The sequence below is a fragment of the Oxyura jamaicensis genome, chromosome 3 (genome assembly GCF_011077185.1).
Source record: "Oxyura jamaicensis isolate SHBP4307 breed ruddy duck chromosome 3, BPBGC_Ojam_1.0, whole genome shotgun sequence".
In the NCBI taxonomy this organism is placed as follows: Eukaryota; Metazoa; Chordata; class Aves; order Anseriformes; family Anatidae; genus Oxyura; species Oxyura jamaicensis.
The window spans coordinates 109,271,565-109,299,564 of NC_048895.1; the positions used below are offsets into that span (position 1 = coordinate 109,271,565).

Genomic DNA, 28,000 nt, shown 5'->3' on the forward strand with positions numbered 1-28,000 from the left:
AAACCTAATGTGGTTCAACAAGATGAAGTACAAGGTGCTGCACCTGGGTCAGGGCAATCCCAGACTTGAGGAAAGACTGGGTGAAGAACTCATTGAGAGCAGCCCCAGGGAGAAGGACTTGGGGGTTCAGGTGGATGAAAAGCTTGACATGAACCAGTTGCATGTGCTTGCAGCCCAGAAGGCCAACTGCATCCTGGGCTGCATCAGCAGAGGAGTGGCCAGCAGGTGGAGGGAGGTGACTGTCCCCCTGTGCTCTGCCCCTGTGAGGCCCCACTTGGGGCACTGTGCCCAGGTCTGGGGCCTCCAGCACAAGAAGGATGTGGGGCTGTTAGAAAGGGTCCAGGGGAGGGCCACGATCAGAAGGCTGGAGCACCTCTCCTGCAAAGAAAGTCTGAGAGAGCTGGGGCTGTTCAGCCTAAAGAAGAGAAGACTCCAGAGAGACATCACTGCAGCTTTTCAGTACTTAAAAAGGACTTATATAATAGATGGAGAGCAACTCTTTGCTTAATCGGATATTGACAGGATGAGGAGAATGGTTTTAAACTAGAAGAGAGGAGATTTAGAGGAGATGTTAGGAGGAAATTCTTCACACAGAGGGTGGTGAGGCACTGGCACAGGCTGCGCAGAGCATCTGTGGGTGCCCCCTCTCTGAAGGCCAGCTTGGATGAGGCCCTGGGAAACCTGATCCAGTGGGTGGCGTCCCTGCCCATGGCAGGGGAGTTGGTACAGGATGATCTTTAAGGTCTCTTCCAACCCAAGCTGTTCTATGATTCTATGAAAATAGATTAAAGCCTAGAGACAGCTTTCCAAAAGCATTTAATTATCTTGTGATGAAAAAAGGCACCCAATGTCTTCCATTTATGTCACTCATTTATGTGATTACAGGTATGCCACTTGTACTTAGCTGCCTGGATGCTTTTTAAGAAATTCTCTTCCAGGCCCATTCCCTTAAAAAATTTGACTGCTAATACCATAGCTACAGGAAATGTTTATTTGACCAACAATTTCCAAGGTGAAATTTATGAAAATCTTGTGTATATTTTCTCTTTTTCTCAGGTAAAAAAAAAAAAAAAAAAAGTTTAGGTAAAAACAAATACAATAAAATTTGATTTATTTTATCAGATCTTGGTTTTCCAAAAAGTGTTTCAAAGTACACCTGACATTACAGTTGCCATTTATTAATTTGTTTTTCTAGTTAAAAGGTACTTTTTTTACTTATATACAACTTCTGTGTTTGAGTTTGAAATTGAAACAGTCCTATAAAACTATGATTAACAGTACTGAAAGACAAAGATTTTTTTCCTCTGTTAAGATAATTTTGTTACTCAAATCAATTAGAGCATACACTTGCTATAAAGCAGCAGTTCCTTCTGTGTTTAAGAGTAGTTTTACATGACTAACTTCAAAACATTTCTTTGTTTTTCTACTACTAATTCTATGACCTCATTGCCACGCAGCAAACGTATTTATTATGCTGTGCAAAGGTTGCAGCCAACAGAGATTTGTTACGTACAAAGTCCAGGTATCTAGGATCCTAGTAATAAAAGCATGGTATTTCTTGCTGCTTCTTTATAATCCAAATGGGCTCAGAAAAAAACAGCTTCTTTATAACTTCTCTGATAAGGACTGGGATAAACAGGAGGTACAGGCAGACGCTGGTTTCAGGCTTGAGTTCATTCACTTACTGACACTAGTTTTAACCTACATGCACAATACTGATAAACACTGGTAGAGTCAGCACTATTGATAAGACTACTTGCTCCCTGTACAAATACTGCACAGGTTTTGCAGTTGAAAAAATTCACAGGAGTGCTTGTCAAAAGTTGTTTTTGGTTAAGAACCAACTACAGTGTACTTCATCTACGGAGTCTGTCCTATCTTAGCTCCTCCAAGTCCATATAGTATACAGTACAAGGAGATAGAGTTGTAGTCTCTTCAATGAAAATTAATCTGGAACATCATATCTAGGATGGTTTCATTGTTCTACCATTAACTAGAGACCATAAGTATTCCTATTACTTCATTCTCCACTGGTCGATTAGACTATGAAAAGGAAAAATACAGAGGAGGAATTATATACATTTAGTCAGGAAAGTGAGACAGTAAGTGAACAAGTATACACTCATCGACAGCTGTTTATACTCATGCTTCTGACTAAGACTGTAAAGAAAACAACTGACTTTTGTTCCACTCCCAGATAATAGTCTGAGTGTTACCAGGAAACAGTAGCAATTTATTCAAAATCTCATCATTATTGTGTCCATTTTCAATTTTCAGAGCTGTCACTGTGATGCTAGCTAATTGATCCCAGGACCGCTATATTCCATAGGTAAGTGGTAACAAAGTCCCCCTTCTTCCAAATAATAGTTTTTCTTTAACTTCTTATGACAACCATAGTGGTTTCATGGCTTAAGAATGTACTGAGGTATAGGACTATGATATGGCCTAACTTCAATTATGTTTCTGCCCCACTATTGGTTCTCTTGCATTACACACACATCAGCTCAGTCCATGTTCATTTCTTTTAACCGCATGTGGGAAGGAAATAGATAAATATAAGTAGCGGAACCCTGGCTCCACCTTACCAAAGGACAGGGCAATGGGACTGCTAAAGGAAGGAGCCAAAAGCAAATCACCTGTCTTTTGAGAAAAAAAATCCTACAACAATCAGTTATTTATCATTTCTACCAATAGTTAAGAAAAAACGATGCATGAATCATTTAGGATTTTAGTAAAGATACACTTTGAATGTTACATTGGATATTTTACTTAAAAAGAATAAACATGAATGACAATGTTCTTAGTAATACTATAGTAACTAAAACTAAGATGAGAAGGTATTTTCAAGACTATATTAGTCCTTTTGTTCTGAAAATGAAACATTTTGAAGATGAGTTCAGAACACAGAGGCATATCGATGACATCATGGACATTTAAAAACATTGACTGAGACAGCTGAAGAGTGTTTTCAAAAGCTGCATCTTTCACATTTGGAGTATCCAAATACAAGACTTTTTAAAATCTTATATTCTATATGAACTTAGGTCAAATACTACGTAAATTTGTGCCACTAATCTACATTTCCTTCATATTTGTGAGGGTTTCTGTAGTGTTTGTGTAGTTGAGTTCTAGTTGTTGTTTTTTTCATACAAGTTCTCTTGCAGAAAAGTTTAATGATTGTGATGATTTTAAGTAGGTATCTTATCTGCCTTCTTCCATCTTGATTTCCGGCAGTAACAGAATCCTAGCAGTCAAGTGGTGTATAAGAAAGTCCATAAACAATGACAGGAAGTTGAACACTGGATGATTGATCCCCTTTACTGGTTAGATCACAGAATCATAGTGTAAATTAGGTTGACAGGGATCTCAGAAGGTCACCTGGTCCAATCACTTCTCAAAGCAGAGCTGACTTCAAAGTTAGAGCAGGTTGCTTAGGGCAAGCTGACTTTAATAATCTTAAAGAATGGCGATTCTGCAATCTCCCTGTGAGATCTGTCCTATTATTTGTTCAAATTCCATATTGTTCTTTATACCTCTGACATATCCCTTGTTGTGTTTTGTTTCCCTCAGCTTTCCACTGGTTATCCCTGAGAAGAGCACAGCTCCATTTATCTCAAAGTTTGAGTTATCTCAAAGATGAGTTCATCAAAGAGGACATAGCACCCCAGATGGCTGCTATCTTTAAAACAGCCTCTTATAAGGCAGGCTGTCACAATTGGAGGGGCACAGTGCTGACTTATGTTCAACGTTTCTACCAGTTCCTCTCTGGCAGTGCTGGTTTCTGTCAAGTGAGATCCCAGAATGTTCTGTTACAGTCTCATTCCACTCAGATACAAGACTCTGTAATTACCTTTGCTGAACTTCACAACAGTCCTGTCAGCCCACTTCTCTAGTTTGTCCAAGGCCTTCTAAGTAGCAACCCTGACCTGCAGCCTATCAATCCCTCCCCTCCATTTGTTGTCACCCATGTACTTGCTAAAAGTGCGTTCTATTCCGTCTTCCAGGTTGTTAATGAAGATGCTTGTGACTGATTAAAACCCTAGATGTGGAATTGACTCACTGAAAAAACTCCTAAAATGAAAGAAAGCTCAGTGGAGATGGGCATGGTCGATTAAGTTTAGAGAGTAATATCAGATGGGGCTAACCACAGCTGCTGCAAAGAAGCTGACTACCTCAACACCAACAGACGAGAGGATGGCCTATTTTTTTTTAGATAAACAGCTATCGACAGCTGAATGGATAAACTAATGGTGTAAATGTTTCTCCCTGAGTTCATTAAGAGTGTGAATGCATCTCTGTGTTAGCCAGACTAGCATGTGGGGAGTGAATAGCTGGCTCAACAGAAGAGTATACAATTTAAAAAACTAGCAAAATAATTTTGAAGAGAGCAACAGGCTTGAGCAGGCTTCAACCCAGTTAATTCCCAGTGACTGGGGATTTCCAGAGTTGTGACAGTTGAGCATAGAGACTGATAATGGGAATTACATTTGTACTGTGATCCAACTGCACATTGCAATTGCTTGTACAGAGGTTTCAGAACATTTATTGCATTTCTAAATCAAAATCTTGTGAACAATCTAATATATTTCAAGAAGTAAATTTGATATTAAATGTTACAACCGCCATGAATAGAATATCCAAATGAGTTTCAGTGAGTATTGGACTCTGGCAGTGCTGAATAGTTTCAGGCCTGGTACTGAGCCCCAAGGAAAACCACTAGTAACGAACCACCAATAGTGGACTATATTGTATACTAACCACTCTCTGAAGCCTTACAGTCTAGCCAACATTACAATGAACACACGCAGAACACATCTCCCCAGTTGGGTCTCAAGTTGCTATGGAACATTATTTTGAAACCTTGCTACAGTCTAAATAAAAAATAGCCACTTCTTGACACTATGCTAGCTTTCTTCCAGTCCTTAAGAAGTGACTGAAGACTTATAAAAATCAGCATTAAAAACACAGAGACCTCCTCAAGCAGCTTTAAAAAAAAAAGAAGTATGGATGCAAGCACATCCCTATGTGCTTATTTGAAAGTATGCATTGTAATAGCTGACATTTAATATCTTCATTAGTTGCTGCTAGAGTGGAAAATACTCAAGCATGACCTTATTATAGTCACCTAGCATACTTTCCCAAAATGAAAATAAAATATTTCTAGAAAATGTCTGTGTATTCTGCATTGTTATTGACAGCATATCTTTACTGACCATGTTTGTTGTTTAAAACTTCTAAAATTGTAAGTCTCCCAAACATATTTTTCTCCTTATCTTTTTGATTTCCCTACGACTTTTCTTCACTTTCTAATTTCTCAGTTACAGACATTGCTGTCACTTCTAGGTTTTTTGATCATTAGCTCCCACTGTATTTGTTCCTGTTGTGTTTTCAGTCCTGTGTGGCTGTCTGCATTGCGGTTTTCCAGGACCTAGTATGCTATGAAAATATACCACTAACACTCTCCTATGTACGCTTAAAAGTAATTGGCTCATGATTGTTCTCTAATTTTAAGATGTTACTGGAAAAATGATGTCTCTGTTGTTTTGTTCACATTGAAATCTCCATAAAAGTGCAGCTTGCTTTCCTCTTATTTTAATTTGATCAGATGAAAGCCTTCTACTTCCAGTCACTATCTAAGTTACTTTTCTGGTATAGGCAAGAGTAGGCTATGGGCAATGAATATATGCCTGTGCTATACAGTCAACATGCAGTGCAATTCATCACGAAAATCTGCTATTTATGAGAAGCACTCTGAAATTTGCTAGATGTTTTTTGTGTTTGCACAAAAATCAGAGGTGTTTGCAGTACCTCTGATCCTGGAATTGATTCATAGGATAAACCACAGGGATGGGGTGTACCCACAGATGTAAAGACAGGGTTTTGATATTAATGTAAAATTTTTCAGTGTAACATCTGTGTTTTTCAGCTCTATGATATCTATTTGTGACAAAAGAGAAATACTTTATTGTAATGAATAGATATTATTTACCATTCTGAGACCTGGACCAATTGTCTTGGTAAGCAGAGAACAAAAAGTCAACTGAAATGATAAAAGATAGTATTTGGATCTCTGACATAGAAAAAGAAAAATGCAAATTAGTAGTTCCTACAGCCAAGCAAGGCAATGAGTGTAATTAATTCTATCACTGATTACATTGCAATGTTCTATGAGGAACAGTGACATAGCAATTTTGAAGACTGCTATGAAATAAATCCAGGATTTGCAATATGTAACGAAAAGTAAGATACTATGATCCAATTAATACTAAGCCCTGAGCACATTTAGGAGTGATGAAGAATACGTATGCAGTTCATTCCTCATCTGCACTCACTTCATAGAATTAGGATGAGGAATACTATTAAAAATGTCTATATGGATACAACAGAACATACTCCTTTATATATTGTATCATTTAAGTGTTAAGTGGGTGGTGTCTTCCTTAAGAAAATGCTTATGTACCGAAACTGTTCCCAGCTCTCTTGTACATGGGAGCTTGTGCTTATGAGTAGCAATTATGCACATTATTATTCATGTCTTTTGGAACTGATGGAGATAAAATGACAAAAATAAAGATATGAGTTAGCTCAAATAGTTACAGTTTATGTATTTACCAAATTCAAGGTACAGTCTCCCAATTTTTAAAGTTCTGTTTTACAGCTTGAACGATCTATGTTTATTCTGTTATATCATTTGATTAGTTATACATTTTATCTTCAGTGATTCACTCCCTGAAATAAGCATGACTGACTTTATTGATTCCAAGGAAAGGTTCATGTGAGAACAGTCACATAGACTAGCATAATTACACCTTAGCCTATATTTCTGCAGACATGTTTGTGAAGCTTGTTTGCAAGATGTATATAATTATTTTTTTTTTCCTTGAAAATTATCAAATCATCCTTACCTTTCAGGCTTGTTTGCAAGGATCCTATTCTCAAGTCACTGTTTTATCAGGTGTTAAATTAGTCTTGAAATTTAGCCTCAACTCATCTGGACAAACAGACTTAATTAGCACCTATTTATGTTTCACCATCTCCTAAGAGGGAAAATAAAATAGGTAAATATACATTTCAAAAGCAGCTAGGAATTTCTTTTATAGTTAATCTTTCTTACAGCAGGCATACTTAAGATATGCTAATGATCAAGTTTCTAAATTTTGAAGCAGCTGGAAAGAAAAATGTAGAGTAGGATTTTCTTGTTGCAAGTTTCCTCTTAGTTTGATAGAAAATGACAGTCACCACTTTACATGATACTAAGTATACTAAGTATCACTAGTGGCTAATTCTATAAGCTTTATTCCTATCCAGGTTGAATAAAAAAAAAAAAAAAAAAAAAAAAAAGCTTTCAAGACAAAATTTTAACTCAAAATTTTAACTTTTCTTACAGGTGGATGTGTGCTGAACTGATCTTTGAGAACCGTTGGTATCCCAGCAGTGTTCAAGCCCTGCTCCTCACTTAGCACTTGATTTGGGTGTCAAGCTTACTGATTCAACTCCAAAGTATAATTAGAGGTTTTTGATATATATTAAAAGTTACAATTGAAAATAATTTTATCAGAACTGGGCTGTTTCCACACTTACGCTTTCAAATGCATCTATGGGAACACTCTAAGACACATAACATGGTAAATAAGTTTGATGTGGCAGAACTAAAGAGAAAAAATGTTAGACTGCTTGAAAAGAACTTTGAAAATATAGGGACATGATACCAGGAAGACAGTTCGACATTTAAAATGCAAACTAGAAAGGCTTTGTCTAAGAGAAATCTAGCCTCAGAAAACAGTAAGCTGTGAAGTTTGATGTAGCTTCAAAATCTGTATCAGTGCATTATGTATGTTTTCAGTGCTGGAATTTCCTGGTCTCACTCCCCTCTATCAAAGCTAAGGACAAAGGCAGATCAGGACAAGGCAGTTCTGAATCAGTCTCATAGCAAAGGGGACAGAAACATTATCAATTAGTCTTCATAGAAAATATAAAACTGAAACAAAAATCCTACTAAGACTGTTTTTTCCTTCATTTAGAACAAGAACTCCCAAATCTCTCAAAGCTCTTAGCATACTTCTGGATTGTAAAGAAAATAATTATTTTTTCATACTTTTGTCTGATTTTCAATTTTTAATGTTTTAATTGCTCTCAAATATGTATTTGTGTTTTCTATAGAAAATGCCAAAAATATTAATTTGAGAAAAATATGAACCTTCATTTTTTATTTTTTTTTTTCCCATGGAAAATCTTTGGGTAGAATTATTATTTTTTACCCATTCATGAATCTACAACTCAAAGCACCCAGTACATAATTTGATTTTCAGTCTAGCTATTTTGTGGGAAGTTACAGCAGCTTTTCTCTCATGTATGCTGACACTGCAACTGAAGGTATGACTGCAGTGGAGAATGGTTTAAGCAAGCACCAAATACACTATTTGGAGACTGTGGGTGTCAGAGCAGGCTAGTAACTGAAGTACATGCCTAAGGTCCCCAACGTGATTGCACAATCCATGATGAAGTCTGTGCAATTCTATCCTTCCTACTGTTTACCCATGTTATCACGCTTAAAGTTACTATGTTTACAGATGTGCTTCTATTCAATACATATTTACATTCTGATTTTTAATTTGCTGGATATGTGCTTCCATTGGCATACAGTTCTCAAATAATTTTGTCAATTGCTTAGTCTAGCCTTAAATGGCAAAAATATTTTTTATTTACTTCAAAAGATTCCTGATAAGACTTTTTAGAGGTATTGCATGTTGTGTAATTCTTTTGGGGGGGGGGGAAATGATAAGAATTATTCAAAGCAAACACTTTAGGGCTCAGATCAACTGATAATGCTCAACGGCAGACCACACTGACCCGTTCAACTGAAAGATCATCCTGACACAGAACACATGAAAGAAAATATTTTCCATGGACCACTATGACCATTTGCATGAATGTGACCTCAAGCTCCCCCTACCTTTCCCAGTCCCTTGCATTATCCCATGTAACACAGAAAACTGCAGTAAACAACCTGTCAGCTAAGCTTCAAAGCAATTTTCTTTATACACAAGGGAAATTGGGGACCTACAAATATCTAGGCCAACTGCCCAACCATTTCAGAGCTAAAAGAAAAAAAGCACGTTACTGAGAGAATTATCCAAATGCCTCTTGAACACTGACAGCCATGGGGCACCAACCTCCTCCCTAGGAAGCTTGTTCCGGTGTTTGACCACCCTCACAGTAAAAATGTTTTTCCTAATGTCCAGCCTGAACCTCCCTGGCAGAGCTTTATGCCATTCCCTTGTCAGCAGCTGATAAGGAGCAGAGACAGGCACTTCCCTCTCCACCTCCTCTCCTTGGGAAGCCGCAGAGAACACTGAGGTCACCTCTCAGCTTCCTTTACTCCAAACCACACAACCCTAGTGTCCTTGGCCTTTCCTCAAAGGATGTACATTCCAGATCTCATACCAGTTTTATTGCCCTCCTCTGGCCACTTTCAAGTACCCTAACAGCCCTTTTAAACTGTAGAGAACAGAACGGTACCCAATATTCAAAGTGAGGTCCCACCAGTGCTAAATACAGTGGGAGAATCACCTCGTTTCATCAGCTGGCCACGCTGTGGTTTAATGCACCCCAAAATGCAGTTTGCCCACTTGGCTGCCCTTCTTTTACGTTTGTCAGGGCAGTGACAGTGCAGTTTGCCAATGAAATACCTAGAAAAGTCACTGTGTACCTTTTTGTATGGGAATGAAATTATGTCCTTAGATATCTGCACAGAGAGTCTACTTCTGTGCACCAAGAGTGCCAAGCAGGACCTGGGATTATTCTCTGCCCCTGCATCCAATTGCTGTAATTCAGTTGCATCCTCATTACTGAAACTTTTTCAGTCTCTAAATCAGGCTGACATCCATCCAACTCTGTTGCAAAATAGTCCGAAGCAGAGTCTATGATTATGCCCAGGACTTTTGAAAGAGAGTTTGTTGACTCATGACAAAGGATTACTGCACATGTAAGAATCATCAACAAATAGTCAGACCTGTGATATAAAATTTGGACCATTCTGAATTTAACAAATTTAATCATTTAATGAGTTTAATCATTTAATGCCAGACGAATCTGTTAGTGATTTCAATTAGGGTATTTTTTCTCTTCCTACTGAAAATAACATATGTACACATTTCAGAAAATATTATCTAAATTTAACTTTGAGATAATGTATTAATATTTCAAACAACACAGGCAATGAAGCATCCCATCTGTGTGTTTCTTTCCTTTAACTGTCAAAGCTCCATCCACAAATGGATAGAGAGCTGTGTAGTGACCTTGCTACATTAAGTATGTCAAGGTATGATTATGGATTATATCAAACATAAGTGCAAACACTTTAGTGATATAGATGTTCAGCAGGATGTGGGAATTAGAGAAAAACTAATTTTTTGTACATATGGGCCGTACATGAACTATGGATAACTTCCCCTTGAAAATGTGGTCATTTTGAAGATGACTGTCTCTCTGTGTACTTGGAATCCATTCTTAATGTAGAACTGAAACACTTTGTTAACGATATCCAGTAGTGCCTTATGATTTCTTAATAAGGTAACAGGGAATGTTCTAAACTAAGAAATCGATATAGAAAAAAAGTACTATTATAAGAATTTATATGGAAATCCACAGGGTAGTACTGGAACCATGTTTATTTAGCCTTTTTAGCCACTGTTTTAGATGTTGCTGTTTTGAAACCAAGGTACAATGCACTGGTAAACCTCAGAGCACATCTGCGGAGAGCATAACGGGACCAGGTTTTGCACTGAGGCCATTGAGCTGGTACTAAAAGCCTAGCATGTACATGGCCTGAATGTGTTTTACATGGCTTAGATTGCATGTAAAAGTAAAGTATATGAAGCAGAAATCTCCACCTGCCCAGAAATACCACTTTACATGACGGAGATGGGAAAACTTAAGAGTAGACTGAATGCTGGGAAAAGAGCTTAGCACAAAGTCTGGACTGGGAGGTGCGACTTACATAATTTCCTGAATGTGGCCAAACTCTGGGTCAAGAATGAGTGAATTTCACATAAAAAATCATGCTACTGAGTACATTCTATCTTTGAGTAACGTTACTGTCATCTTTCAAGTCTTGATCCTATATTCAAATTCACAGATGAAAAGTTCAATGAGATTCATCCATCTGTGCAAGCCTGACTGTGCAATCAAACCTTAAAGTGTTAACTTCATATATATTGTTTGTGCTTTAGGGGACAAGAGACCCAAAATGAATCTGTAACAAAACCAATGAAAAGCCAATCAGATACCCCCCCCCCCAAAAAAAAATATAGGTGGGGTGGGGGGCGTGGGGGGGGAGGAGGGGATGGGGTAGTTTTTTTTTTTTTTTTTTTTTCCTTAAATATATGGAGTGAAATCCTGGCCCCAGTGAAGTCAATGGGACTTTTGCCATAGACTTCAATATGGACAAAATTTCCCCCCGGTGCTGGTGTGATTTTCAGCCTGTCTTTGCCCCTTTAATACTTGTGATGACAAAATCCTGTAGTTGAATTCCAAGGATGGATCAGCACCCTGTGGCAATTAAAACTGCTGTAGTATATCATACTTTTCCAGTATTGTCTGAAAGACCCATCATGCAGAAATACATTTTGCTTTATGCTGTATAAACAACTAAAATTTACCAGAGAATAATTAACGAACAAGAAATGTTTTAAGATGTTTTAACATAAAATCTGTCTAAACTAACCTCAGTGGGTAAAATAATGTATGCAGACATCTCAGTGAACAGCGCGCTTCCTGCACCTATCCAAAGGTAAGATTTGGCCACTCACTAAAAACAGAACTGGTATTAAAGGCCACACACATACATACGAACATCCAAGAGTACTAGTATGAGAGAACAGGTTGTGCAGAAAATATGAAAAGCAAGCACATGTTGTAATGACCACTGCCATTGTTTGCACTTTGACTTCAAATTTCATGCAAATGACTGATGACAAATGCCAGAAAATACCTTTAGGGAATTCATTCTGTTTGTAAACAGAGACAAGATTGAAAATATTTAACAAGATGGATATAATGATTAACATCGAAGTCTAACACTGCAAGGCCTTTAAGAAAAAAGAACAAACATGGAACTAGCTTAAAACCATAGACCTCAGCTTCAAAAAGATGCTGAGCACCGCTACAGCAGGAATTAGAGATGACCAACATTCCTGAATAAAAAAGCCTTTTATAGATTATAGACCTGAATCTGAGATGAAGAAATTTAAATAATCAAAGCCTTTTCCTTTACTATTTATTTTTATTTTTTTAATGTTTTAATGAAAAGTTTGTGCAGAGATTCCAGGTAAAACTGCCATCCTTAAACTTTATGCATCCAGTGGATACCTTCATAGCCAGGGTCTGAGCCAAAACAATTATTTGGTTAATACTGTGGAAAGTTTGATTTTAAGTTGAATGCATAAAATTCACACACAGGTCTGCTAAAATTTTAAGTGAGCATGTATTAAGACCATACAAGTGTCGTCAGACCTGCATAACCCAAAGCATGTACCTCTTCAGACACCCCACGGTGTTCATTAAACTCTGCAAGAGGCTAAACTTCCTTCTTCACATCCAGCTTGTATGGCTCGGGCCAGAATTAGTTAATCGATATGGACCATAAAAATGAATAATGTTAAAAACCTATTAGATCATTCAGTTTGTCTTTTTAGAGAAAACTAGATGATTGAGAAAGTTATTTTCCACCTTTTAGTTCTTGTGATCCCACGACTCACAATTCACCCAACATCTGCAGCAGATTGTTCCACTATGCATCAGAATTATTATTACTCAGTATTTCTGATGCATTTCAATATTGAAATATTATTCAATAATAACAGAATTGACCTCACACATGCAACTTCATTTTTCCCTCGCAGAAAACTAATCTCAGCATATAAAAAATCCCAGACATCTTGATTTACATGTTTTAGAAATACAGAATTTACTATGAGAAATAGAACTTTTGAATCTAAAGAACTAAAATTGTTAAAGTTCTATTTTGAAGCTGATTACTCCTCTTCCTGTAGTGATATTCAGCCTCTCCGTTAGCCTTTCTCTTCCACTGCTATGATGAACTGGGAATTTACCTACTGAGAGCTAAGTGTAGATTCCCTGTGGGTGCTTCTACATTAAATTTAGTTTAGAACAGGAGGTGAATCTCCATCCCCACTTACCTCAGTTTTATCAGCACTGCAGACCTGTCTCAGTGTGCGCAAACCTGAATCCTTTGGAATGAAACTAACTCAAAAAATATTTTCAAAATTCTAGTGGGCATCCAGTCTATGTGACCGCACTAGAGCTTACCTCAAGTAATCCCTCTGGCTTTAAAATCTACTTGATGTGGATACTGTGTCATCAGCACCAATCATTTCTCTTTACAGATCTACTCTGTGCATGCCACAGGATTTGCTAATGTAGATGGAGCCTGGGATTCTCTGAACCTGCACAGCAGATTAAGTTAATGAGGTTATATGATTCTCCTATACTTTGCCCCTTTGAGACCCCACCTGCAGTACTGCATCCAGATCTGGGCTCCCCAGCCCAAGAAAGATGAGGACCTGTTAGAGCAGGACCAGAGGAGGGCCACAAGGATGATCAGAGGGCTGGAGCACCTCTCCTGTGACAACAGGCTGATATAGCTGGGGATATTCAGCCTGGAGAAGAGAACACTCCCCCGAGACCTCATTGAAGTCTTTCAGTACTTAAAAGGAGCTTGTAAGAAAGATGAAGAGGGACTTTTTACAAGAGCCTGTAGTGATAGGGCAAGGGGCAATGGTTTTAAACTAATATAGATTTGCATTAAATATAAGGAATAAATTAAATATAAGGAAGAAATTCTTCATTGAGGGGCGTGAGGCACTGGCACAGGTTGCCCAGAGAAGGTGTGGATGCCTCTTCCCTGGAAGAGTTTAAGGCCAGGTTGGAAGGGGCTTTGAGCAACTTGGTCTAGTGAAAGAAGGCCCCACTTGTGGCAGGGATCTTTGATCTTTAAAGGTCCCTTCCAACCCAAACTATTCTATGATTCTTATACACAGATCTACATTATGTCTAACTGACATGGAAGATGATATAGTGGCATGGCCTTACTACACAGCACAATGGAAACTGCACAGGAGAGAAACTCCCCCTAACCACTAATACTGGGACTTTATCTACATAGCTGTACTGGTATGGTGTAGTTACTACAACAAAACTCATCTGCTTTGGGTGGCCCCAGTTAACAGAAATTCTACTTTATGCTTTGTTCCATTGTTTTTGAACAACTCTCAATTTGCTCTTTCAACTGTAAAATGGTTGTATGTTCTGGGCAATGGGCATTTCTCCTCCTTTCTCTAAGAGTCTTTGCCACTGAAAACTGGAATATGTATTTTAAGAAGCAATAACTACTACCTACTGATGAAAGTTTTTCATAAAAGCTGTCTCCATGCTATGCTTTTCGATATGTGAACTGTTAAGTTAATGACTATCTTTGCAGCAGCAACTATTAAAAATACATTAATAATAATAAAGAAAAAGTATGATGTGTGATTGACATGTCATTTACTAAAATAATTGAAATGAAAGTCTTTGTACTAGGTAAATAGGTATAGCAAATTAAATATGTTTCAGAGTTAGTCCAGGTTGCCTGAAAATATTTAAAGTGGTTTCAAATTGTGCAATTGACGTGATGACCCTTGTAGTGAAACTCTGCAGCACATACATTCTCATAGTTCATTACAGATCAGGTTGAATTAATCACTCCAGTGCTCCTTCCTCTAATGAACTAATACAAGCATATTTTCAAGCATCCTGCTAAACTTATGGTTGATCCTGCCACCTAGCGGCTTTCACTCAAGTTAACAGAAATATAAAAAGGACCCATTGAGGATACACTTTAAAGGAGAAAATAGAAAACGCACACAAACTTTTGTTTTTAGATGACCATTTAGAGTCCCGCTGTTTTTTTTAAGTCTGTTGACTACTACAAAAACAAACAAAATTTCTGGATTGATTTCAGAAACAAAGAAAGAACAAACAGTGGTATACTGATCTTGCAGCATGAAAAGTTCTAAACAGATTGTGACCTAAGCTTTTTGGGAAAACCTAATAGAATGATGTGATTATTTTTATATCAACTGTTTCTAATGTAAATTTCATAATTTAAAACAATAATTCTGGGCTTATCTAAGCCGGAAACAGTGCTCCATCTACTGTGTGATTTATCTTAAATAAAGGGGCTTTCTTCATTTTCAGAACTTTGTAGCATCTTGTATTTCTGCTGTTGCCACTCAGTTATACCTGTCTGTCACACACATATTCCCTTTCAAAGACACTTTCATGAAAGACAATCAAAAATGCTAATAACAGGAATGCTACTTTGCCTTTTTGAAAAGCAATTTTTTTACATACAGTAAACATCAATGGCTGCTGTGTTTATTTTATCTTATTATAACCACTGCTTTATTTTCAAGCTTTCATGAGACTCTGAAGTCAGAGGGCTGGAACCATGCAGAATGAGTTCCTCCACCCATAAACTTTAGTATGTAATGACCCAGTAAACAAATCCTACAGAAGACAATTTCAAAGTGCTTTGTTACAGCAGACTGTCCCTAAAAATGAAAAAGTCTAACAGTCATCTATTATAATAAGTTCTATGATATTATTCAGAAATAATCATAACAACAAAGGACGTCCCAGAAAACAGATTAAAAGTAGGTTGTGCATTGTCTAATTCCCCTCCTCTCCCTGAAGTATTAGGTGCTTCAGAATGAGATTCAGTCCAGTCAGAATATCATTTACAGGACCATCATCAGGAAAGAAATATTAAGTATAGGATGAAGTCTTAAAACATTCTCTTCCCTTCAGCTGTGGACATATTCCCCTCTTTCTTGTAAACCGTAACTCTTGCCTTCCACAGAAGTAGGTGGTTAACCAGCTCTCCCCCCTGTCCTCCAAGGAATTCAGTGAGGTTCACTCTTGTTTTAAAACTGTTACATGAAGCTGACAATTCCTCACCTCTTCTTATGCGGTATCCTCCTGATGGCAATGTATCTCCAGGATTTTTCCAACTGCTCAGATCAAATCAAATCAAATCTGTATTTACCACCCACCAAGGGTGCTTTAGGAAGGCTGCAGACTACTGAGACTACTGTTGGTGTTCAGACTGAGAGATTAATGTCTATGCCATCCACAAGGCATCCTTTGGGTAATGTTTCAGCATCACTTTTTTTATTATTTATTTTTATTTTTAATAAAGGATTACATTGTCTTATGTTCTGTCCCCTCCAGGGAGAGAGTTCTGAACAGTAGAGTATTTTCAGCTGTTGCTCACCCCCCGCATTGCTATGTTCCATCTCCTGGCAGACAGCTGACAGTAGAACTTCATTTATAATATTGTGCTAACATGTAAGAAGAACAGGTTTGCTTTCTTTATAGCACACTTCCATCCACAAGGAAAACTAATATCCAGTTCTTCACAAGAAACCCAACACGAAAGCATACTGAATACAGTAAAACAGTCAGATTGTCATCTCTTACAGAATTAAAAAAGAGTACATACAGCCATCTCATACCATGAGCAAAAAAAGGCTTTTCTAGTGAAAAGTTTTACTTTTCCATTAACTGTTTTTAAGGCCAACGTAACAGTAACAGCAAAAAAATCCTGAAGAGAAGACTAATATTCCGGCCTTACATGAAGCACCTCCTTGTCAATTAGTCTGATATATTCAAAATATAACTTGAGGCTCACTTCAGGAATTTCATCTTACAGACATTTTTTATTCAGAACTTGTTAAGAAATAAAAGCCTCACAAATAAAAGACAACGTTAATTCTTTTTTCATGTTATCTTACATTGTATTATTTTACTTTTATTTCTGTCAATGTGATATAAATAAGCTTACCAGAATTTCTTAACATTCCATTCTGGATAAAACAGCAAAAATATGGTTACCTCACAGTAACAAAAAGGAAGGAAAGCATAGCTTTTTGTGGGAATAACAGCAATACAGTATTTGTAAAGATCAACAGAGGAAAAACTGAAAACTTGGAGCTGGATGTTCTACTTACACAGTAACAACACTGGGTTAACCACTTCAGATTTAGTATTAACTGGCATGCAGTTTCAGCAGTATTTTAAAACATTCAATACTGAAATGTAAAAATTCAGTAGATTTTGCAAGTTTGTCTAAGTTCACTGTAGGGATGTTATGGGTTGTATCAATACTGTTGTTTCTGCTTTTGGCTATATGCTTCCTGAACGCCTCTAGTGACCCTTCACATCTCAGAGATGTTATTGGAGGAGCTAATTTTCGGTCTTACCTTTGTTCCCTATAAACATGATACTGATGAACTCCATTCTTACCTAACACAGCCTAATTAGACCAATGTGAAGAATGTGAGATCTGATAATCTAACATCAAGTAAAATACTTAGATTAATCTAGTTAAACTGCTTCAAAACACCTTAGAGAAAATATCAGTACTGCGAGTCTTTCATTCATCTATTACTATGCTAAATATAGTAGTATTCTACCTTTAGAAATACACTGGACGCCCATCTGTTTAAAATAGCTAAACATATGAGATCTTTAGAATAAGATGTATATTCAAGAAACCTTAAATTTAGACTAGTCTTAAAAGAACAGCCAAAAAGCCCTGTCAGTACATCAATGCAAAATGCAGTACCTGCAAATCAGCAGATAATACAGCATTTGCAAATTAACAGATTTATATGAAAAAAGTGCGGTATGTACTTAGCTGTTAAAATTACTGTTCCAGATTTCTTGAGCTACAGACTCATTTATTTGCAAGATTTGAAAAGTTTCCTTAAGTTTGCACCTTCTGTTAGAGGTGTTCAGGGAGGGTGAGATGCCTCCTGCAGGAAAGCCTTCATGAGAAACTACCTGGAGACAAGCATGCATGTGAAACCCTGCTGCTATCTCAAATTACCGAGGCCAATTTAACAGCATACAGGTTCTGCAGCTGAAAAGAGCCAAAATGGGAAGACTGGAGTACAGAGGATGTGCACAGGACATTTCTACACTGCATTACTGAAGACAGTAAACAACCCTACAGTTCAGAATGAATACATATACCCTTATTTTCTATCAAAGAACAGAACAAACTGCACAAAATTCAGTCTTCCAAAGCAGTCTGCCAGTAATGACATACTGTTGGGCAACATAATAGTTCAAGAATATACTAGGCATTTTTTCCAGGTTTATAAAGCTAAAGGTGTATCAGTGATAGACCTGAACATTTTTTGTTCTGAGTAAATCTTACAAAAAAAGGTAGAATATCACAGACATGAGGACTTACCTGCAAAATTGAGAACTGCTCTCAATTTTAGGGTTAATTCAAGTAGGTACAATACATTTAATGTATATAATCCAGACTTCACCGTACACTGTACTTGGAAATTATTGTATCTAGATATTGCAGAAGCATCTTATCTCTCCTGTCAGTTTAGAAAATATCAACTACAATGCAAGAACACTGACCTGTGGCAAAAAGCTGTAAAACCTGAAGGTAAGCCCTTAGAGACTATTATACATGTACTAATTAATTCAAACTGTGAGGGAGAAGTACTGTACATCTGTTGATATTTACAAGACAGTTTGTCATACCGTTTCTTGTTCTGACCACCTCAGTAAACTTGCTTTCTGAAGAAGAAGTTTTAAATAAATAAATGAATGAACAAATAAATAAAAGCACAACTTTCTTGTAAAGGCCCTACCCTAGTTCCATACTCCAGATCCTGATGTGGGACAGTTAAACTTCCCATTAAGATGTACTCAGTTCCATTCTGGAGAAGTTCTTGATGATGGGAAAGAATGAAAGCTCTCGGAGCCTCTTGAGCTATTTCCTGAAGGTTTGATGACCTGTAACTCACAGGCACCTTTAAAAAAGGTTAAAGACTGTTATGACAAACAGCCGCAAAAAGCAAATATAAGAAAACAAACGAACAAAATAAATCAACAATGTGACCCTGAGCGACAGGCTGCACCCACGGAGAAACGACACCCGCAAACCCCAACCACCTCCCCCCTTCCCCGCTCAGCACAAGATGAAGGCTGCACCTCCGCGCTGCGCCGTGCCGATTGGCTGGGAGCCCCCGAGGCGCTACTGCCAATCAACCCTAAGCCCCGCCTCCCGCCCCCCGAAGAGCGTGTATATGTGTGTGAGGAAGGGAGTGCGCCGCCATTTTGTCGGCGTGGGACGGGTGGTGGCAGCGGTGTATCGCTCGTCAGTCTGGCGTTAATGTGGTGGGAAATGGTCGTGCTCTGGTGGTTATGGCTCTCCCACGTCCCTTTCACGCTTGTGAGTGTTAAAGTAGCTGATGCTCGGGGGTTGCGGTCGCCTGAGGGTCGTGTGTGTTGTGGGTTTGAGCCCTGCTCCACACCCTGCTTCTGTCAGGGTGTCAGCCAGCCCTGTGTAGAGCTGCTGTTGCAGAGGGTGTTCAAATCCCTTAGACTATCACTCATGTCCTGCCTTTGGTTACACTTTAGAAGTTCTTTTGTTATTCTTTAAATCTGCATTGTAGCACTGTATGATAGATCGTAGATTTTTGACTGGCCAAAGCCCAGCAAATAAGAATTGCTCTGTCACCAGTCTTGCTTAGCAAGTATTTGTAGTGTTCTGGCTATGTGCTCTTTTTGTTCTTTTATTTTTTCCCTTTTTTCTTTCTAACTTCCAGTGCAGACAGGTTTTAGTATACTTTAGGAAGGTGGGTTCAGTCCTATAATTCTGTTTTTTGAAATCTTAACATTTTCATTAAATTGGATATAAAGAACTTCTTTGGGGTGTTTTTGGGAGGAGGAGTGTTTAGAGAAGGAGAACAAGAGTTTTACTTTCTTACGGATTTATTATTATCTTCTAGAGTGGTGCAGAGCTGCTGTTATAAAGGCTGAGGCTTCTAAGAAGTATGTTCTGAAAGCATAAGCATATCTGCTATAGAAGGTGAGTAAAGAGCAAGAAGTCATTCTGTAAACTCTAAATATTTGATTGTTTCGGTGTGATGCTGCTATTTGGGTTATGATAACTGGAAAAAAAGACTTTGATTCCCAACTGGAAAAAAAGACATTGATTCCCAAATTGGAACACATAATAAATGAAAACAGTGGAAGAAATGAGGTTTGCAAAGCATTGGTGATGCACCTTCTATGATTTAATTCTCTCCGTTACGATCAGGTGTTTCTGCCAGGTAGACAAAACCATTTTCTGAAGGTTGTTTTCATTCATTTTTTTTTTTTTTAAAAAAAAGAGCTTAGCTTTCTGTGTCTTTTTTTGTTTTAGTTTTTACCGGGAAAAACACAAAGTGGGGGGTTGCAAAAAGAAGGTGTAGTTAGATCTGGATTTGGTGCTGCTTTTACTGAGAGCATCGTTTTTTTTTTTTTTTTGGTTAGTTTTGTCTTTTGGTTGTGTTTATTTATTTATTATTTTCTGAAAAGTCAAGTATCTACAGTGTCATCTCATCTTCCTTCAGCTGAAGATGTTCTCGCCCATGGCGGGGGGGTGGAATTAGATGCTCTTTAAGGTCCCTTCCAATCTGAACCATTCTGTGATGGTAAGCTTTACAGTGGAGTAAAGAATGACAGGGATCAGTATTTCTTCTGAAGATGTATGGTCACTAGCTACTTTATGTATGCTGATGATAAGAGCTTCTATTTCAATTCTGTTGAAAAATCTTTGGCAAGATGAGGAAAGTCTTGTACTAGTAACTTGTAGCTCAAATTGAAAGCTTCACTTTTAAAGTTATGTAAAAAGTCATAGATCAAGCATGTTTTGCCCAGTTTGTGTGTCTATGAGCACAGTGTGAAAAGAAGTCCTTGGTAATTCCTATATTAAAAAGTAAGAGAAATAGACTAGAAATACTTTTGCAGGTAAGTTCATGTAACTGCAGGTCTAGTAGTGATACTCTGAATCTCTTTTGCAGAGCGCTGTGGTTGAAGTTATTGGATATAGATCAGATCATCAGAGATTTATAAAGGCCATGAATTGCCTTCCACTTTTTTTGAGCAGAAATACATTTTTTTTCAAAAAGAAACATATTTTCCTGGTCTTATCTGCCCCCTTCCCTTCCTACCTTTGTGATTCCCCTTACCTTATTTGATATCTTTAGTTCTCTTTATCATTTTGGGAACCATTTTCTGATGATAAATTATGCTCAAGTGAGAAATGTGGACAGCAGCAGTGAGAGCAATTCAGTTATTACCTGAATATCTTTGTAAAAAGAGAACTGTGTCAAGTATATCAGAATAGCATAAAACGTGACAGTTACATGTTCAGCATACGTTCTAGCCAGAACTGTAAAAATATGCCATTAAAACACTTGTAAAACAAATTTCATATAGGGAATTAGTTAATAAAGGAAACATGGAAAATTGTCAGGCTGATCTTGCTCCTTCTCTTTGCAGACAATGGAATCTTTGGCTCCTTCACCAAACTTAGTTGATATGAATCTGAAGATCACTCATATAGAGTGCCATCCAGAATGCGTGGTCATAGTATTCAAGGGTCAGTGCAAGGTGGGGTGTGAACTTGACTACTACATACTGCAAAATGAAATGCAGCGTGTATTCAAAGTAAAAGATAAGGTTGACATTGGTGGATCTTGTTTGGTGGAAGATGCGGAAGGAAAATGGCATAGAGGAAAAGTTTTGGAAAAGAAAGAGAATATCTGTAAGGCCTTTCTTATAGACACTGGACAGGTGCTAGTGGTTGAGGAAATACATATTGCTTCTGCTGGTGATGATTTTTTTCAGCTTCCTCCAAAAGTAGTTTGGGGGATTTTTGCTAACATACTTCCTCTTGGAGAAAAATGGGGTCCAAAAGCCATAAACTATTTTTCATCACTGGTAGGATTGCAGATTACAGGTCATGTGAAATCTGTTACATCGTACCAGCTGTTTATTCTGGAAGTACCAAAGGTCATTAGTGATATTCTTGAACTGCATTTAGGAAAACTTATTGATGGAGATTCCTTTCGTCTTATTGTAGAAATGTTGAAAATGTTTCCACCAGAAACATTTAAGAGAATGCCACAGTTGCAACACAAACATCCAGTCCAGGAATTGCTTACTTTTAGCAATTCTGAGAAACCATCAGACTTTTGGCCAGTTCCAGATCTCTTTCCACATCTACCAACTGGTAGTAAAGTAAATGTAAAAATAACTGTTGCAATAAGCCTGAGTAAATTTTACTGTCAGATACAGGAACGGCAGAAAGAGCTGGAAAACTTGACAGAAGCTATGCGTTTATACTATGAAGCAATCAGTACAGAGAATAATACCTCTTTTTATAGTTTAGGGCTACTTTGTGCTGCTAAAAGGCAAAATGGACAATGGCATAGAGGAGTGATAAAACAGCTTCTGTCCGACCACATGGAAGTCTGGTTTATGGATTTTGGTAATATCGAAGCTGTGCCATCTAGCTGTGTTCAGAAACTTAAAGCAGAGTTCATGTCGCTGCCTATGATTTCATTTCCATGTGCACTGTCTTGTGTTGGGAATCAGGATGAAGCGGTAATAAATCTTCAGCTGAAAAAATTTATACAGGCCTTGACAGGACAGACTTCTGTGTGTGTCTGTGTTGATTTATTCAATGCCAGTAAACACTTGTATTATATTACGCTGCAAAGTCAAAATTTTGGAATTAATGCTAAGCATCAAGAGAACTTGAATGAGGCGGCTGCATCATTTGTCCCGCCTTTGGAAACAAAAATCTCTAGCGTTGGTGTAAGCTACAAAGCATGTGCCTGGAATTCATCTAAAAATCACACTGGAAATAAACAGACAAAGAACTGCTTACCTGAAAGTGATAGGTCTTTATCAAGTCACTGCAAAAGAGTAAAAATGCAGATGAATGCTTCTTACACTGCTTTTGTAGTATATGTCATAAATCCGTCCAACTTCTGGATTCAGACATGTGCATATCAGAAAGAATTTCGAGCCCTGATGAAAAATATTGCAGATGCATATAACCACTGTGGAGCTGATGACTGGGTCCTTCAAAACCCAGAACCTGGATCGCTGTGCTGTGCCCGGTATAGCAAAGATATGCATTATTATCGGGGTGTTGTCACTGAAGTGCTTCATGTAAGTGTTACTGTCTACTTTTTAGATTTTGGGAATACAGATACAGTACCCTGTTATGATGTAAAAACATTGCTTCCAGAGTTTGCTGCTTTGCCGGCTTTAGCTATGTGTTGTGAACTTGCTTGCACTTTTCCTGTTGAAGATGTGTGGGTTAAAAAGGAAACTGATTTTTTCAAACAGATTGTATTTAACAAACTGCTGCTGTTTCAGGTCATTGGAAAGCAAAACAACAAATACATTGTTAACGTACAGTACAGAAATGCTTTGCAGGAAAGTAATGTTGCCACACTTATGGCTCAAGCTGGATATGCAGAATACTGGGAAAGAAGACCAGTTTCTGCTCTAAATCTGTCAAAAAAATGTCAAGCCCAGAATCCCCTCCAGTTAAAGCAAAAATACATAAATGCACGGTGCACCTCTGATATTTATAAAAATAATGTATCACAAAATAGACAGGTATTTCAAAAGGAAAAAGTATCAAGCACAAGTTCTAGGCTGAGAAAATCAGTGACACTGTCCTCTTTTGGAAAAGATGCTCTCTCTGAAGATCATAAGGTCAGGTCTCAGTCATTTTCCCAGGTCCCAGTACCTGAGGAAAAAAAATCTTATAAAGAGCTTATGTTTAAACCAGGAACTGTTTTTGAAGTGGTATGTTCTTACAGTGTTTCCCCAGCAGAGTTTTCATGCCAGTTGCAGAGTAAACTGCCAGAGCTAAATACCTTAATGAAGCAAATCCAGACTTACTATAAAGAGCATACCATTCCTTACAAAACCGGACAGGCTGCCTGTGTTGTTAAACGCCCCAAAGATGGGAAATGGTACAGAGCAAGTGTTTTGCAGCAAGTGTCCACAAATGAAGTTGATGTGCTTTTTGTAGACTATGGTTATCGGGAAAGAGTTCTACTTAATGATCTTCAAGCTGTCCTTCCAGATTTCCTAACTCTGGAAAGTCAAGCCTTTCAGTGCATGCTTAAAAATGTACCGGTACAGATTGTTGCACTTAATTGGCCTGAAGAAATGTGTAGACATTTTAATGACTTAATTTCTGCTGCTAGAGGACCACTGACTTGCACTGTCTATGCTCTAATTCTTTCAAGTCCAAACTGTTTATGCAATATAGTTGGCTTACAGACTCCGTTTATTAGTGCGGAACAGTTTCTCAGGGAATCTGGACTCAACCAGTCTGAATATATTGGATTGCAAAGACTTGCACCTTTGGGTTCCATGTACAGTTTTTATTACTCATCTTTTAATATAGAAATTGGAAGTGAGGAGGAGGTTTATATAACTCACATACATAGCCCTTCAAAATTCTATTGCCAGCTTAATCGAAACAGTGAAATTATAGAGGCACTGATGCAAAATGTTACTGAAATAAGTAAGATGGCAAATCATGCAAAATATGATACCATCAGTACACGATTATGTATAGCCAGGTATTTTGAAGATGGTTTGTTTTATAGAGCTTTAGTTTTTCCTGTGGAATCAACATCCTATCTGTGTGCTGACTTTGTGGATTTTGGAAATAAGCATATGGTAGAGAGAGATCAATTGATGCCTATTCCAGACTCTGCCACTGACTTGATATTCACACCCATGCAAGCCATTAAATGCTGTCTGTCAGATCTTAAGGATGCAAAATTTCCAGCAAGGGTTATTCGGTGGTTTGAGGAAACTTTCCTTGGTAGGCTGCTGAAAGCTGTAATTGTATCCAGAGAATCAGATGGCCAGATTGTTGTGGAGTTGTATGATGGACAGCTCCAAGTAGGTCAGAAAGTTAAAGAAAAAATATTGGAAGAATTGGCGTATGTGACAAATTATACAGAACAATTTGTTGGAAGTTACGGAGTGATACACCACATAGATACCAAAAACAATGGTGAGGTAAATGTTGAAAGTCCTGAAAGGATTCAATTGAAAAATGAACTGGAATTTCAAGTAGACAATAAATATTACCAGGCAGATAATGGACAGAATTTTGGAGATGAAGAGCAAATTACATGTAGAACACAAAACCAGTGTTGTGGGTCCTCAAAGTTGGTAACCTCAGAGGGCAGTGAAGAAACAGGTTTTCTAAAAACTTACAGTGCTGCTATGGAGCACAGAGAGAAACCTCTGGATGGAAAGTCTGCTTCTCAATCACTGTGTCATCCTTCCTTAAGTTTAAAGGAAATAACTGTAAATGCTCTCTCTGAATCTTGTACTGAACAACTAAATTATACAGGTCAGCAGGAAAGGGATAATGAAAATACTCCAAAATTAATCAGTCTTCCTCAACGTGATATTCAGGTGAATTCTGAAGTAGCAGGGTATATTTCTCATATAAATAGTCCATTGAGTTTCTATATTCAGTTTGCAGAGGATGAAAACTTAATAATTCAACTAGCAGAAGAATTAAATGAAAGCATGGTGAATATAGGTCATGAAAATGGCTTAGGTGAGCTCATGGTAGGGGATCTCATTTTAGCAGAGTATGCCATTGACTGTTTTTACTATAGGGCAGTTATTAAAACTCTGAAATCAGGAAACTCCTTTGAGGTAGAGTTCATTGACTATGGCAATACAGCAGTTGTAAGCCTTTCCAAAATCTGCAGGATTCATAAAAAGTTGTTAACTTTGCCGAGGCTCAGTATTCATTGTTTCCTTAGCACTGTGAAAAGTGCTTCTGATGAAAGCTGGACTAACAAAAGTACTTCCTATTTTGTAAACAAAATAAATAATAAATTAGTCACTTGCAAATTCTTAGAGCAAGATGGAGAGCAATGGAAAGTAGATATAATTTGTGATGGAAAGTCTATCTCTGATGGCTTTCAGCAGAAAAGTGGCAGGACAAGTTTGCAAAACAAACATATTTGGGAACATATGCCAAAACAACTTCTGGTAACAAATGATAACCCTCAAGATAGAAAGTTCGTGAGTGACTTAGGTGGTCAAAGAAAAAATCTGACGGCTAAGATGGAAAGTAATTCTAAAATGTGCTTGAACATCCCTCCTCAAGATCTAAATACTGAACAAGTAGAAAGAGCAGAAATAATTAATGCTTCAGCAGATGGAGAATTTCATGTACAGTTACTTAAAAATCTGCAAATATTAAATGATTTAAATGTCATGCTTTTCAAAGAAGCACAAAGAAGTAGTTTACTTACGGCGGATAACATTGAAGAAGGGTTGGAGTGCATGGTAAAATCTGAAAGGAACTTAAAGTGGTATCGCTCCAAAGTGATAAAGATGTTTATCAGGGAGAGGTTAATGCTAGTTTTTTTTATAGATTATGGCAACTATGAGATGGTGTCCTTAAATAATGCAAAGATTCTCAGTGATGAGATTAAAAGCGTTCCTAAACAAGCTGTGCTTTGTGAATGGGTTTGGTTAAAAAAAATGAATAAAGTTCCATTTGTCCATGTAGTAAATGCACTACTAGATGGTGAAATAAAGATCTTGTTTCTGAGATACTTGGAATCTTCTCATATCTGGGAAGTAGATATCTTAGTAGGGAAAGTTCTGCTTCAGGAATATTTGAATCAGCTCTTAACTGTTGTTGGACTGGAAAAATCTAGTAATACAGACTGTATGGGGTTTCAGGAGTCATTCAGGATAAATTCAATCACATGGACACTGCTGCAGAGTGGCAGAAGGTATCATGGGTTTGCAACTGCAGTTACTGATCCTTCAAACTTCAGCATCCAATTTGAAGACTTATTTGATTCCATGAAAAACTTGTCTTTGCTGCTCTCTGATGTTCCTGATGACTTGCCAGCTTTGCCAAAAGAACTTGTGTCTCCTGGTAACAGCTGCTTGATCCAGTTTGGACTAGAATCACAGTGGAATAGAGTACAAATTAGTGAAGTGACAAGTCAGTCTGTTGTTCTTACATTTATTGATTATGGCTTTCTGAAAAGCATCCCCTGCTCGGAAATCCATAGACTTAAAGTTATTCCAGAAAGTCTGTCTTATTTACCACACTTGGCTTACTCTTGCTCTTTACATGGTATAGTTCCTGCCACAGGGGAATACTGGAGTGAGGAAGCCAAGCTTCTATTTCAAAAGCTTCTTAGTAAACCAGATCTCATATTCCATTTTAAGCACTATGGCTCTGGAATGAGGTTAGAGGTTGATGTTCTGTATGAGGAGAGTAATCTAGGTTGTGCCTTAGTTGCTGCTGGCTATGCAGTCTACTCTGCAGGTAGGTGCTGTCCCATTCCAGTTGATGGAGTTGAATCAGCCAAAACATGCTTGCAGTCTAATTATCCAAATTCTAATTGCTGTGGTTTCCTTTGTGAACCAGATTATAACTAAGCAGAAAAAAAAAAACACACCTTTTTTCCTTCTGGTAGACATAAAGCAAAGAAATGAAACAAAAGTATCTGAAGGATAGGACTACTTGTGAGAAAAGTTCCACAAAAGATGTCAGGAAAGACGGTGCTGATACATTCCTAATAAAGGATCTGAGTTCCTGTAACACTGGGGGGGGGGGGAGGACTATGAAGTCTTTCAGTGCTGTGATGATACAAAAAGCGAAAATTGATTTCACACAGAGTAAATCTACTATAAGAAGTACTGATTGAGACTTGTCATTCTGATGAACCCCAGTCTCTAAAGACAGTGTTAAGATACCATCAAGACATTTATTTGAATAATAATTAAGCTGCAGATTAAGAAAAAGTACTACTTTACTGCATGAAAAAGCTCACTCAACTCACATTGAGTGATAACTGCATATTTACTTCATGGGGTTATGTTCTTTGTAGTGCCAAGTAGTACTTAGTTTAAGTGCCTCTGCATAAAAGTTTTAAGGGTTAATTAATTGTGATTCTAACTTCTGGCTATCATTCAGTTCTAACAGCACATCTTGGGTGTCTGTTGTTTTTAAAGATCATTGAAACACCTTAAATGACAGTTC

At 37.7% G+C, this 28,000-nt stretch overlaps 1 protein-coding gene across 4 annotated transcripts; it reads left to right on the plus strand.

Annotated features, from left to right (window-relative positions):
* The first annotated feature begins 660 nt into the window (after nt 1-660).
* On the plus strand, nt 661-27,962 carry TDRD15 (tudor domain containing 15). 4 transcript variants are annotated; one of them, XM_035320684.1, is made up of 4 exons: nt 661-2,329; nt 18,474-18,532; nt 19,884-19,963; nt 21,421-27,962. In XM_035320684.1, the coding sequence occupies exon 4, from the start codon at nt 21,424-21,426 to the stop codon at nt 27,394-27,396; it is 5,973 nt and encodes a 1,990-aa protein (XP_035176575.1). In that variant the 5' UTR covers nt 661-2,329; nt 18,474-18,532; nt 19,884-19,963; nt 21,421-21,423; the 3' UTR covers nt 27,397-27,962. The 4 variants fall into 4 exon arrangements, with proteins under 4 accessions (XP_035176575.1, XP_035176574.1, XP_035176573.1 ...); XM_035320683.1 differs by lacking the exon at nt 661-2,329 and adding an exon at nt 16,078-16,210; XM_035320682.1 differs by lacking the exons at nt 661-2,329; nt 18,474-18,532 and adding an exon at nt 19,217-19,324.
* Nucleotides 27,963-28,000: the final 38 nt, after the last annotated feature.